This window comes from Notolepis coatsorum (assembly GCF_963971535.1).
Source record: "Notolepis coatsorum genome assembly, chromosome: 9".
NCBI lineage: Eukaryota > Metazoa > Chordata > Actinopteri > Aulopiformes > Paralepididae > Notolepis > Notolepis coatsorum.
The window spans coordinates 133295947-133310723 of NC_140173.1; the positions used below are offsets into that span (position 1 = coordinate 133295947).

At 41.5% G+C, this 14777-nt stretch overlaps 1 protein-coding gene across 1 annotated transcript in view; it reads left to right on the plus strand.

The window, feature by feature from the left end:
• The window catches only part of sdccag8 (SHH signaling and ciliogenesis regulator sdccag8), a gene marked incomplete at its 5' end in the record, with an annotated part of 166341 nt that overhangs the window by 6323 nt on the left and 145241 nt on the right, over positions 1-14777 (plus strand). Inside the window, 4 exons of the mRNA XM_084322006.1 lie at positions 634-759; positions 5344-5482; positions 8107-8259; positions 9839-9973. Coding sequence (XP_084178132.1) covers positions 634-759; positions 5344-5482; positions 8107-8259; positions 9839-9973 — 553 coding nt within the window. The remainder of the gene's footprint in view (positions 1-633; positions 760-5343; positions 5483-8106; positions 8260-9838; positions 9974-14777) is intronic.

The window sequence follows — 14777 nt, forward strand, 5'->3', positions numbered from 1 at the left end:
TATTGGCTTTTTTTTACCTATACCGATATTGTCCAACTCTTAATTTCCGATACCGATATCAACCGATACCGATATATGCAGGGTTTCCCCCCCCCCCCCCCCCCCCCAAAAAACGGAATAATTTCAGGTAATTAACATTACATATCTCTTGTCGTGGAATTAACACAACATTATGCATACTTTTGACAATAAATAAAATGATAATTTGTTCTTACTTGCTTGCCTGGGTAAATAAAGGTTAAATAAATGTAAAAAAAATAAAATGTAAACCGATACCGATAATTTCCGATATCACATTTTAATGCCTATATCGGCCGATAATATCGGACATCCCTAGTTTTTACTCACATTCACTCATTCACTACATTTAGATCTAGATCCTTCATGACTCTTTTTCTCTCTCTCTCTCTCTCTCTCTCTCTCTCTCTCTCTCTCTCTCTCTCTCTCTCTCTCTCTCTCTCTCTCTCTCTCTCTCTCTCTCTCTCTCTCTCTCTCTCTCTCTCTCTCTCTCTCTCTCTCTCTCTCTCTCTCTCTCTCTCTCTCTCTCTCTCTCTCTCTCTCTCTCTCTCTCTCTCTCTCTCTCTCTCTCTCTCTCTCTCTCTCTCTCTCTGCCCCGCCTCCCCTCTCCTTTAGGAAGGAGCTCTCAGTCAGCCAGAAGGAGTGCGAGGAGGTGAAAGGTCGTCTGAGACACAGGGAGGCGGTGGAGGCGGCGGCGAAGGGTGACGGGGCGTCTCCCCGCGTGGCAGGCCTGTGTCTGAAGTGTGCCCAACACGACGCCGTGCTGGCTGCCACACACACCAACACACACACACACACACACACACACACACACACACACACACACACACACACACACACACACACACACACACACACACACACACACACACACACACACACACACAAAAATCAGTTGATTTAATCAACAAACTTTGAGGGCGGGATCCACAAAGAATGGATTGCACGGTGCTAATTGCACCCTTACTTACAATTCATTATGAATTGAAAATGGGGCACCCTGATGTAAACAAGACGAAAGTCTTTCTCTGGTCTGCATCCCCTTAACAATTGTGTGTATTGAGCCGTACTGTATTGTACCCATTCTGCAATCTGTTAATAACATTTTCAATCAATCAATCAATCAATCACCTGCGCCCGAGAGATCAAGTTCATCTCACTCTTATGTTAATCTTTCTGGCTGTGATGTACAGTAGCTAGCATGCGTTACATATACAACCAGGGACCATCTACCTGTCTCTCTGACTGTCTAGCTGTTTCTGACTGTCTACCTGTCGAGCTGTTTCTCTGCTTGTCTACTGTCTCCCTGACTGTCTAGCCGTCTCTCTGACTGTCGACCTGTCTAGCTGTATTACTGCTTGTTTACATGTCTAGTTGTCTCTCTGTTTGTCTACCTGTCTAATTACAAGATACATGATACTTTAATGCCACACAATGACGGTTGGTGGTAATTGTTTGCGGTACAGTTTGTTAAAAGCACAGACATCAAACGCCGTCTGTGCAAAGGGGGACGGGCCAGGGTGTTTAGTGTTCGGACTGCTGTGGGGAAAAAACTGTTTGTGAAGTGTGTGTGTCTGGTTAAAATAAGTGGTGTGCTGGGTGAGAGGGATCGTTGACTATTTTACCAGAGCGGGTGACTGTGCGTGAGGTGTAGCTGGAGTCCAGAGAGGGGAGGGGGCAGCCAATTATTTTGGAGGCTGTCTTGGTGATGCGTTGGAGTTTGTGTTTGGTGTGTTTGTCAGTGGAACCGTACCAGACTGTGATGGATGAGGTGAGGATGCTTTGAATTATGGCGGTGTAGAATTGGACCAGCAGGCGTTGTTGGACTCTCTACTTCCTCAGTTGCCTGAGGAAGTACAGGCGCTGCTGGGCCTTTTTGATGATGGCAGTGGTGTTAATGTCCCATTTGAGTTTATTGCTGATGTGGGTGCCGAGGTACTTGAATGATTCAGTTATGGGTTGGTCTGAGATGGTTATTGGGAGTATGGATGTTTTTTTTTGAAGTCATGAAATCTATGGCAATTTCCATGGTTTTGGAGGTGTTGAGCAGGAGGTTGTTGGTTGAGCACCACCTCACTGCTCTGTCCAACTCCTGCCGGTAAATGGACTCATCGTTGTTGGAGATGAGGTCCAGGATGGTGGTGTCGTCGGTGTACTTGAAGGCCTTGACTGAACTGTCCATTTACATTTACATTTAGTCATTTAGCTGACGCTTTTATCCAAAGCGACTTACAAGTTCTGTGCGACAAGACAGCAAGAAGGGTATAACTCTATCAGCTGAGTAACAATGTTCATCAAAGTGTTGCGTGTTACAGTGTAGGTTAGTTTATTAGGACAAGTGCATGACAGTAAGGTTAGTCGGGGTTAGATTTTTTTTTTAATTTGTTTTCTTTTTATCATTTCAGATAATGGTTGAAGAAGTGAGTCTTTAGTCGACGGCGAAAGATTGGACGGGATTCGGCTGTCCTAACTGGGATGGGTAGTTCATTCCACCATTGTGGGGCAAGGACTGAGAATAGGCGGCTTCTCTTTGATGACCCTCCGGGAGCTTGGATAGGAGTAGATCTGAGGCGGCCAGAAGATGCAGAGCGTAGGGGTCTTGAGGGTGTGTAGTTAGAGACCATTGACCGGAGGTAGGCGGGAGCGGTTCCCTTTGCCGCACGGTATGCTAGGTCGAGGGCCTTGAAGCGGATACGTGCAGCAATGGGGAGCCAGTGCAGGTCCCTAAGAAGTGGGGTGACATGGGCCGACTTCGGTAGGTTTGAGATCAGGCGGGCCGCTGCGTTTTGAATGAGTTGAAGAGGCTTGGTGGCAGTGGCCGGGAGGCCAGCTAGCAGTGCGTTGCAGTAGTCGAGGCGCGAGATGACTGTTGATTGGACGAGGAGTTGGGTGGCTTCTTTTGTCAGGAATGGGCGTATCCTTCTGACGTTGCTCAGGAGGAATCTGCAGGTTCTGGTTGTCGCTGCGATGTGAGCAGAGAAGTTCAACTGGTCGTCGAGGACAACACCAAGGTTCTTGGCGGTCGGGGACGCGGTCACAGCTGCATTCTCGACTGTGATGGAGAGGTCGGTCAGGGGGGAGGATTTGGCCGGCAGGTGGAGCAATTCTGTTTTGCTTAGGTTCAGTTTGAGGTGGTTGGTCATCATCCAGGCGGAGATGTCGGACAGACAGGCCGAGATCCGCTCAGAGACGTGGATATCTGAGGGAGGGAAGGAGAGGAAGAGTTGAGTATCATCGGCATAACAATGATATGAGAAGCCATGAGACGTGATAATGTTACCCAGTGATTTAGTGTAGAGGGAGAAGAGAAGGGGTCCTAGGACCGAGCCCTGGGGGACACCCGTCCGGAGGGGGCGGGTGGCCGACAGAGTCCCTCTCCATGACACTTGGTAGGAGCGGTCATTGAGGTATGATGTCAGTCATGTCAGCGCAGATCCAGCCACTCCCATTCCTGCGAGGGCCGCGAGGAGGATCTGATGGTTGACTGTGTCGAAGGCTGCAAAAATTCTGTCCAGGGGGGTGAACTGGTTGGTGTAGAGGGAGAAGAGCCAAGGGGAAAGGACGCAGCCCTTGGGGTCAGAGGGCCCCAGTGCTGAGGGTCAGAGGGCGGATGATTTATTGTTTACCTTGACTGTTTGGGTTCTATTGCTGAGGAAATTGAGGATACAGTGGTTGATGGTTGGGTTAATGTCAATGTCCTGTAGCTTATGGAACAGAGTATTGGGGGAGATGGTGTTGAAAGCTGAGCTGAAGTCAATAAACAGGATACGGTGTAGGTGTTGGGGGTTTCCAGGTGTAGAGTGTGGTGGAGAGCCAGGTTGATGGCGTCCTCTACTGACTTGTTGGTCCGGTAGGCAAACTGGTGTGGGTCCATGTGGGGTTCTGTGGCAGTTTTGAGGTAGTCCAGGACCAGATGTTCAAATGCTTTCATTGCTACTGATGTAAGGGCTATGGGTCTGTAGTCGTTGAGACAGGTTATTTTGGTGGTTTTGAGGACTGGGATGATGGTGGATTGCAAGGTCACCTTATAAGGGGACCCTGCTTTTCTTTATCATATATCGATCAATAGAGACCGCATTAGATCCCCATGTGGGGTATCATTGGAAAGCCACACTCATTGGCTACAACTCTGTCAAATTTTCTTCGAGATCGCCAAGTTATTGACGGAGCTAGAGCACCGGGAGTCGGGGGTGGTAATGTGTACTTTGTCACCTGAAAGGGCAATCGACAGGCAACAAACTGGGCTTTAATTCTATCTATATATTGCATTATAAGAAATGCACACCCGAGCCACTAGAGGTCGGCAAAGGGGCACGTCGTGAATCGTCCTCAAGAGGGCCCACATGTGAGGTTAAGAGGTTAATGTTGTGTTTTTTTCAAATGTATCCAAGAGTAAAGACCTTAACCCTATCAAAACAGCAGTCAAAGTGTATATTTTTACAGATGTTTTATAAGATTTACCGAAAATAAGAATTATATCTATTTTATCGTAAAACCGTGAGGAAATTACTAAATCCAGATTTAACACTGCCATTGGAAAGAGGAGCCTTTTCCTATCCATTTGGCCATAATAAGGTCAGGGTCAAGTTCAATGTCAAATATGAATTTATAATTAAAATGTATTATAATTTATTACTGTATCTACAAATCATTCTGTTTAACCATCTTCCCTTTATTCATCTGCTTAGATTCTTTGTACAATTGATCTCAAGAGGGTGCTGAATGAGCTCAGTGAGCGAAATCAGAAGAACCTCAATGTTTTCATGGTGTTATTCACCGGCACAAATGCAAAATAAAATCATAATTTATATTCTCCTTTTTTTTTATTATTACAATTTACTCAAGCCTAGTAACAGACACAATATTTCTGACACTGTGGGAATACATACGCCCCAGGTCCCTAGATGTTCCTAGATACCAACAACATGCAAATTTACCTTGTAGAAGTGGAGCAATCTTCCATTTACTTAGGCATGTACCTTTAGGCAAAACTTCTGAAAATAGGGCTACAGCTTAACAGGTTAAAGCACTGTGGGACTGAACAGAGTTGTAGGGATGTATTGTAGATGTCAGTGAAGACGGGGGCCAGCTGGTCTGCACAGTAGTGGAACACTGCAGAGGAGAGGAGGTCCGGCCCGGAGGCTTTCCTTTACTTGTTGTCTCTCTGCTTGTCTATCTGTCTAGTTGTCTCTCTGCTTGTCTAGCTGTCTAGCTGTCTCTCTGCTTGTCTATCTGTCTAGCTGTCTCTCTGCTTTTCTGCCTGTCTAACTGTTTCTCTGCTAGTCTCTCTAACTGTGTGTGTGTGTGTGTGTGTCTGTCTTGCAGGGAGCGTGATGAGTTGCTCGGGACCCTGCGGGCGCTGCGGTCCAGCCACCAGGGGGCAGAAGAGAGGGAGTGGTCAGCCTATCGCCAGGTCAAACAGGCTGTGCAGAATGCAGAGGAGGCTAACATCCAGAAGACCATGGTCAGACACACACGCACACACACACACACACACACACACACACACACACACACACACACACACGCACGCACACGTTTACTTAGGCCACTTTTGGGGACATTGCATTGACTTACATTCATTCCCTAGTCCCCTCACCCCCTTACCCTAATTTTTATCTAACCGTACCCTTACTGACCCAAATAATTGTTCTTTTCAAATTGGGGTCAGCCCCCATTCAACCTCTCTTTAGTCTGAAATGCGTCCCCAGTTTTAGGCTAAATCAGAAACACACACACAAACTTTATTTGAATCCATAGATCATTGTCAAACATACATACATAGGATTTAGTTAACGATACACATATTTTCAGATTCAATACTAATCTAGATTTTAGAGGTCACAAATTGTTTTGATTTTCAATCCTTTATGCATTAAAATTAGGGATGTCCGATATTATCGGCCGATATTGGCATTAAAATGTGATATCAGAAAATATCGGTATCGGTTTTCAAAAAAAATAAAGAAAATCTTTTTTTTATTTTATTTTTTTTACATTTATTTAACCTTTATTTACCCAGGCAAGCAAGTAAGAACAAATTCTGATTTTATTTATTGTCAAAAGTATGCATAATGTTGTGTTAATTCCACAACAAGACATATGTAATGTTAATTACCTGAAATTATTCCGGGGGGGGGGGGGGGGGGGCCTGCATATATCGGTATCGGTTGATATCGGTATCATAAATTAACCCTTTATCTGCCAGGGATTATTCTGATTTTAATCCCCTCTCTGCCACCACTATAAATCTATGGAGATGTTCCCCTTTGCAGGGCTATAACTTTTTAAATTGTATTGCTAAATTGACATTACTATTGCCCATTCAACGTCAAGTATCTATCGTTTAGGATGTAGCAACGTTCTACTTTTTCATTCACATATTCATACTAAAATACGGTCTAAAGTATAAATATGTTTTTATCATTTTCTGCAGCATTCTGCATAACGCGAGTTATAGCTATAAATACATATATTACATCATCAAATGTAGTTTGATACCGATTGACGTCATATTAAAACTTTCAATTGTACAAGGTCCTAAACGTCATGCCTCATCATCTGCTGGTGACCGGAGGGGGGGGGGGAGGGGGGGGTTTATAAGTCCGTGGCCGACGTTAAATAATTTATTTAGTATGGGCGATATATATATCAGAGCAGATTATACGTTTAATAATAATCAAACACGCTGAAACTTACCGCATCTTCCTCTGACCGTTGGGTGGTCAGCGTGGAGCAGAAAGTTCTCGATTATGGGATGTTGATATATACGATCCATTTCCAGGTTGTATAATAGTATATACGTCCAAATCATGTTGTTTATCGAGTTATTGGCAACTGATCGCTGTCCAGTGTGTCGAGCTCGAGTCCCGCTAACGATAGCGAGTGCCCGGACCGAATATGGATGAGCACCACTTCCGGTGCGTCACTTCCTGTTTTGGCGATCCGCCGATCGGCCACCAGATGGCGCTCTTGAACCGTTGGAGAGTTGAGAGGAGATCAACAGGAGATCCCAAGTCTCCGTGGGTAAAATATGATTGCCATCACAGATTTTTGAAATATTGATCTCAAAGACGCCTTACGGCGTCATTGGCATATTACGCATGGCGGAGAATGACGTGGAAACTCGTCCTTGGCGAATAAAGGGTTACGAGTTGGACAATATCGGTATCGGTAAAAAAGCCAATATCGAGCATCCCTAATTAAAATGTATTCAAATATAATTTTCTATTCTGTATTGAGATGGTTACATCCCTATGGAGGGTCCGTGCTTTTGAGGACATGGTCTAGAGAAAACATGGTCTTTTCCACAGGAGCCATGATAAATAGCTCTAGGCTATAACATAACAATCACAGTAGTGTGTGCACATCAGCTGCAAAACACAAAATTACAATTCAATAATCACAGTCCAGATGTAGTGAGAAGCCGAAGAAGAAATATCAAATAACAATCACAGTATTAGAATCATAGTACAGGTGTAGTGTGTGCAAAAACTGCACAGTGGCAGCAGAAACACGATAAAATAACGCTAAATTGTAATTCAATAATCACAGTATTGTGGGCAGACAGGCAGCAGGCTGTTAAGTTATTTGTTCATAAGCCTTACTGCCTGGAGGAAAAGACTGTCCCGGAGCTCACTGGGAAACGGCTCCCATGAACGCACACTGAAATGGAGCTAAAGCAGCAATTTAACACACTTTTTTTTAACCGATACCGATATATGCAGGGTTTCCCCCCCCAAAAAACTGATAATTTCAGGTAATTAACATTACATATCTCTTGTTGTGGAATTAACACAACATTATGCATACTTTTGACAATAAATAAAATCTGAATGTGTTCTTACTTGCTTGCCTGGGTAAATAAAGGTTATAGAAATGTAAATTTTTTATTATTATTATTTTTTAAACCGATACCGATATTTTCCGATATCACATTTTAATGCCAATATCGGCCGATAATATCGGACATAATATCGGACATCCCTAATAATAATGTATATGCTTATGTGTTTGTGTGTATGTCTGTGTGTGTGTGTGCAATGCATGTGCGTGTGTGTGTGTGTGTGTGTGTGTGTGTGTGTGTAGGCGGAGGTACAGTGTGAGCGGCTGTGCAGGGAGCTGGCTCAACAGAGGGAGCGGCTGGAGAAGGTGGCGCAGGCTCTGCCGGAGAGACTGGTCCAGGCCAGGGAGGAGGGCAGAGGGGAGGCGCGCAAGGACAGCAAGGAGCTGTCGCACACGGTAACTCAGGCTGTGCCGGCGCTCATGGAATGTATGGCTGTCCTTTAGCTGTCCCTCACAACTAAAGACATTCTTTTAGTCGACCATTAGTCATAGGATTAGCTGCATTCATTCAACTTTCCTACACGGAATCGTGCAGAAGGACCTCTGTGTCAATTCAGCATAGAAAAACACACAGACTGACTAATCAACTTAAATAGTCTTAGTTGACTACAATCAAACTGATTGCCACTAATTGATTGACTGATTGATGGACTAATAGTGTCCTAGTGTCCTAGTGTAATGGGTGTTTGGTTGACTGTGAGGCGTTAGTCCTAGTGTAATGGGTGTTTGGCTGACTGTAAGGGGTTAGTCCTAGTGTAATGGGTGTTTGGTTGACTGTAAGGGGTTAGTCCTAGTGTAATGGGTGTTTGGTTGACTGTAAGGGGTTAGTCCTAGTGTAATGGGTGTTTGGTTGACTGTAAGGGGTTAGTCCTAGTGTAATGGCTGTTTGGTTGACTGTGAGGGGTTAGTCCTAGTGTAATGGGTGTTTGGTTGACTGTGAGGGGTTAGTCCTAGTGTAATGGGTGTTTGGTTGACTGTAAGGGGTTAGTCCTAGTGTAATGGCTGTTTGGTTGACTGTGAGGGGTTAGTCCTAGTGTAATGGGTGTTTGGTTGACTGTAAGGGGTTAGTCCTAGTGTAATGGCTGTTTGGTTGACTGTGAGGGGTTAGTCCTAGTGTAATGGGTGTTTGGTTGACTGTGAGGGGTTAGTCCTAGTGTAATGGGTGTTTGGTTGACTGAGGGGTTAGTCCTAGTGTAATGGATGTTTGGTTGACTGAGGGGTTAGTCCTAGTGTAATGGGTGTTTGGTTGACTGAGGGGTTAGTCCTAGTGTAATGGATGTTTGGTTGACTGAGGGGTTAGTCCTAGTGTAATGGATGTTTGGTTGACTGAGGGGTTAGTCCTAGTGTAATGGGTGTTTGGTTGACTGAGGGGTTAGTCCTAGTGTAATGGTTTGGTTCCTAGAGTTGGTAGTCCAGGAAACTTCAAGATGGAGGAACAGAAGTGGGACCGACTGCTGTGTGTGTGTGTGTGTGTGTGTATGTGTGTGTGTGTGTACACAATGCGAGATGTGAGTGAAGCAGATCAGAGGACTGAAAGACGAGTTATGCCCCCCCCCCCCCCCCCCCAACAGCCACTGTCAACATGCGCTTGAGAAAGTCGCTTAACCCCCAACCTCTGCTCCAGTGGAGCTGCTTAGTGGCCAGCGGTGTCAGACGGTGTTGTACTGGAGCAGCTGCCGGGTGTGAATGTGTGGAACTGTGTTGAGTGTGGAGCTCAGCAGACCTTCCCTTGATAAATTAAATATCCCCTCCGGGTTCTATCTGTTTTAAATGCTGTTAAAATTTTTCTATATTGAATCACTTAAATGTTTCCCCCCCCCCCCCTACCAAATTGTTCAATAAACTACTGACAATTGTTTAGTAGCATTGCTCTGGTGACAAATAACGTGTGTGTGTCTGTGTGTCTGTGTGTCTGTGTGTGTGTGTGTGTCTCTGTGTGTGTCTCTGTGTGTGTCTCTGTGTCTGTGTCTGTCAGGTGTCCAGTCTATCCAAGCAGGTGGCAGAGCTGGAGGGACAGCTAGACAGAACCCACAGAGAGCGGAGCTCGCTGAGCAATCAACTGGATGACACGCTACGCAAACTGACCAATCAGGAACAAGACAGCACCAGGGTACTAGAGATAATTCTTTAAAGGGGAACGCCACCCATTTTAAGAATTCACTTATATTCTTCCTGTGCCCTAGGACAGTTCAGTCGGTATTTGTGAAAACGCACCGCTCCCTTCTAAAGCTAGAAATCGGAGAGAGAACCCTCCAATCAGTGACGTAACATGGATGTAAAATCTGGGGCTGCTCCATAAACAATGAATGAGGCTCTGACTTTATGAGGCCAATGCTAAAATGTTTGTGTGAGCTCTTACACCAAAATGAGGTTCATATTCTAGCATTACTAGAATTCTCCAAAATACTTGAAAAACCTTTTACTGACAGACACATTTATTGAAAAACACAACCTGCTGACAGACAGTCAATATGGATTCAGAAAGGACAGATCAACATCATTGGCACTCATGGAATTAACAGAAGAAATCACAAATTGTATCGACAACAAAAAATATCGCTTTTGGAGTATTTATTGACTTAAAAAAAAGCTTTCGACACCATTGATCATAATATATTATTCAATAAGAAAAGTATGGTATTAGGGGGACTGGATTGAGCTGGATGAGGAGCTATCTAAGAAACGGGAAACAATTTGTGCAACTATATGGATATTACTTGTGGGGTACCACAAGGGTCAGTATTAGGGCCGAAACGTATAAAACATACTGAAATGTGTCTTGTTTGCAGACAATACAAATATTTTTTGATCTGGGGAAAATTTGCAGGAGATTTTGGCGATGATCACTACAGAAATGAATACATTTAAATTGTGGTTAGACAAAAACTAATTATCACTAAATCTGGAGAAAACAAAGATCATGCTGTTTGGAAAACAACACAATTGTACAGGTAAACCTGATGATAAACAATACACACATAGAAAGAGTTTATGAGAATACATTTCTTGGAGTGATCATAGGCCACAAAATAAGCTGGAAACCCCATATAAGCCGTGTCTGAGCTAAACTGGCAAAATGCACTGGAATTCTAGGGAAAACTAAACGCATATTGGATCATAAATGCTTACACACTTTATACTGTTCACTGTTTTTACCGTATCTGTCTTACTGTGTGGAGGTCTGGGGAAATAACTACAAGTGCACCCTACAGCCAATATGCATATTACAGAAAAGAGCAATAAGAAAGGATAGAACGCACAAACCCACTTTTTCTTAAATCAAACACCTTGAAATGTATGGTTCTGTTAAAATTTTAAACATCACAAATCATGTACAAAGCCAGAAATAACCTGTTAACAAAAAATATTTAAAAAATATGTCAGGGAAAGAGAAGGTGGCTAAACTTAAAAAAAAAAAAACTCAGTGTCAGAACCAAAATGAAAAGTATGTGCATGCATGTCAATCTGTGGGGTGGACTTGTGGAACAGTCTGGAGTTAGAGCTAAAACAGAGTACACACATATAAATAAGTTTAAAAAGATGTACAAAAAAATCTTTCTTAAATGGGTATCTGGAAGAGGAAGTGTGTTGATTGGGAGATGTAAGATGTAAATAAAAAAAAATTAAGAAATTATGTATATCATATGGTATTTATTTAGTATATTTTTATATGTATATTTATATAAATTTATTTATATATAAATGTATTGGATTGTATAGAGATACAGCGTTTATACATAATTACCAATAGAATAAAATTATATAATTTGAGTTAAAAAGGGGTAGGAATAAAAAAGAAAAGGTGTATACTTCTTCCTACTCCTTTTTCGAAACAGGGTGAACTATGATTTGTTGATCTGTTTCTCTTTTTGTTGTCTTTTTATTATTATCTTTTGTATATGTCAAATGAACAGATATATTTAAGTTTTTATACTTTATAAAAAAATCTTTCATTCATTCATTCAAGATCTGAACCAGAATTAAATCCTAATTTGGGAGAGCTCATACAAACATGTTATGGCCTCATAAAATCAGAGCCCCATTCATTGTCTTTAGAGGGCTTGATTTCTAGCTGTATGACAGAGTACTGGCTGCACTGTCCTGGGGCACAGGCGGAACATTATGTGCATTCTTAAAATGGGTGGCATTTCCCTTTTATTATGGACATATAATGGAAAATGGGTTTGTCTAGTCTTTGTATGGATTTGACTGGTCTGGAATTATATTAGATGCTGGGGGGGACGGGGGACGGGGATTGCTTAGGTACTCCTTGCCGTTTGGCCAGGATTGGAAGTATTCTGTTTAACAAGCCTAAACAAGCTGTTCAGAATCATTGCCCTTGGTGATGTCACAAGGGGGACACGATCAGTACATTATATTTTAAGTAATCAATTAGCTGTGATTTTTGGAGCCAGGAACACTACTTCCCTAATGCATTGTCCAGTTTGTAAAAGTGTTTTACTCTTGGGTGTGTGGTAGCCAGACAGGGGAGGAAGTGCACCCACCAAAACAATGTTCCATACAAGAGAAGAAATAGGTGCTGGAAAATAAAGAATAAACATTTAATTTAGACTAGTTTCTTTGCTAAATAACCAGTGAATATCATGTACTTGTACAACTTGGCTGTTTTATTATCTATTGATAATACCAGCAGGGTGCATTTTTATTGCACTCTCCTGGTATTAAAATCCAAAGTATTGTGATCTAATACGCAAAATGCCCCCTAAATATGAGGTAAGAGCTTTCAGAGAACCAGAGATGACATTATACTGTAGCTGCCGGTCTGAGAGCTGTGCTTTCATTGTAATGCTGTCATCCATCCACTTGATGGGGCCAGAGCCTTTTCTATCGCAGCAGGTCTTTACTTTTATTTGGCTATTCTGTGAGAATGTTCACCGTGAGCTCACATACTGTATCTACTTTTTTTTATGCTTTAGCTGTATTTATTAATCTCCCACTTTTTTTTTAATATATATATTTTTATTTCATTTTTTGGAAGAATAGAAGAAAAACTTCTATTAAATGGAGATTTAGAGTTGAGTTTATACTTATCTCAAAAAATTATTTATGAGATACAGACATCTAGAAATTCCTTAGTTTGACCTCTCAGTGAGTTAGAGTTATATAATTTTTTTTTTAAATCAAACAGTGTGGTCATTATACCGTACTAGCCCCAATAGCCTTTTCAATGCATTTCCTTTTATTACTACAAATATGAATCTTTTGGGTATTTTGAAAAACCAGTTGTATAAAGAAAATAATTATATATGACCAGAATGTACCAGTAATACTAACACACTGAATAAACCAAGGTAAGATATATATGTTTACATTTAAATTAAATTGTATCATTTAAATAAGACAAGCCTAAACATTTAAATACAGTTATTTAAATACAATTTAATAAAATAAAGTATTTTTTTTTATTTTAAACTGTAGCCTACTGGTAGGCCTATTTCTATTTAACTATCTCCAAGTGAAAAATAGAACCATAGATTATATTTCAATTAGACTCATTGATCACCATGATTTTACAATTTGAGTTATTCTCCTCCTCAATCCTTAGGGTGTTCACTTTTAACCCTCTGAAAATTATGATAACAGTGCCGTCTTTTGAAGGCTGTAGCAGGCTCCGTTTTTAAAGCCAGTGCTATCAGATCAAAGTATAGGCATCGAGAGGAATTATAGATACTAGCTTACCAGTGTAACTTACACTTTTTCAGGTGTAATTTGCAGGGAGAATATATTGGGGCCAATATGATATTACTAATTGTCAGAAAATGTTTAGGTCAACTTTACATGTCCGAGAAGGCACATATGTCACTCAGGAAAACATGTCAGGCACAGCGGTGATGACGCATCTAAAGCCCTGCAATAAAACAAGCCTGTAGCCACAACACGGTTACTATAGCTACTTTAACTTCATGCTTTTATTTGGTTCATAAATAAAGGACATCTCCAGAGTGGAAATAATTAAATCTGGAATCAGCTCAACAAACAAAGCACTGATGGTTGTTATAACAATTCATTTGACAATGATATCTACTTTTTTACTAAATTCCCAGGGTGAGGGGGAAAAAGTCTACACATTTTTTTCTTCTAAGATTAAACATCGGTTCCAAGAATAGATCTTTTCAGTTTTCAGTCGTGTGCTATAGTTTCAACTTTCTCATTACTATAAATCCTTAGCTCACTAAATCCTACAGATAGCCAAGATTATCCAAGCAGAAAAAACCCACACAATATTGTAACACAAAGGTTAATAACAATCTGAACTGCTTAGATAATCGTGATGAATCAGGAATCCATTTATTTTTGTCGTGATCCTAAGAATAGAAATTGTGAGCTTGCCAAAGAATCCCACCCCTAATACCTATTTACTATGAACCAGAGATCAATTTCCGGTAAGAGTAAATGATTATTTACAGTTATATTACTTATTTACTTTTTCATTATGGCGGCCTTATAATATCTGTCCATGGTGAGCAAGCTGTGAAGATCACAATGCACTGAGACCACTCTAAATACTAAACTCATGTTGAGTTGTAGGGGTATTTGTTTACATTTTGTTAACCTATAAATATAGACAAATGTTCATGTCTATGTAGTTTGTCAAATTGTTATTTATGGTCCTGTTTTGTATTGCTTGTCTGTCTGAGACCAAGGACCACAATTTAAGGATGTCCGATATTGGCATTAAAATGTGATATCGGAAAATATCGGTATCGGTTTTTTAAAAAAAAATCTGTTTTTTTCTTAATATTGCTATAACCTTTATTTATCCAGGCAAGCAAGTAAGAACAAATTCTGATTTAATTTATTGTCAAAAGTATGCATAATGCTGTGTTAATTCCACAACAAGAGATATGTAATGTTAATTACCTGAAATTATTCAGTTTTTTGGGGGGGAAACC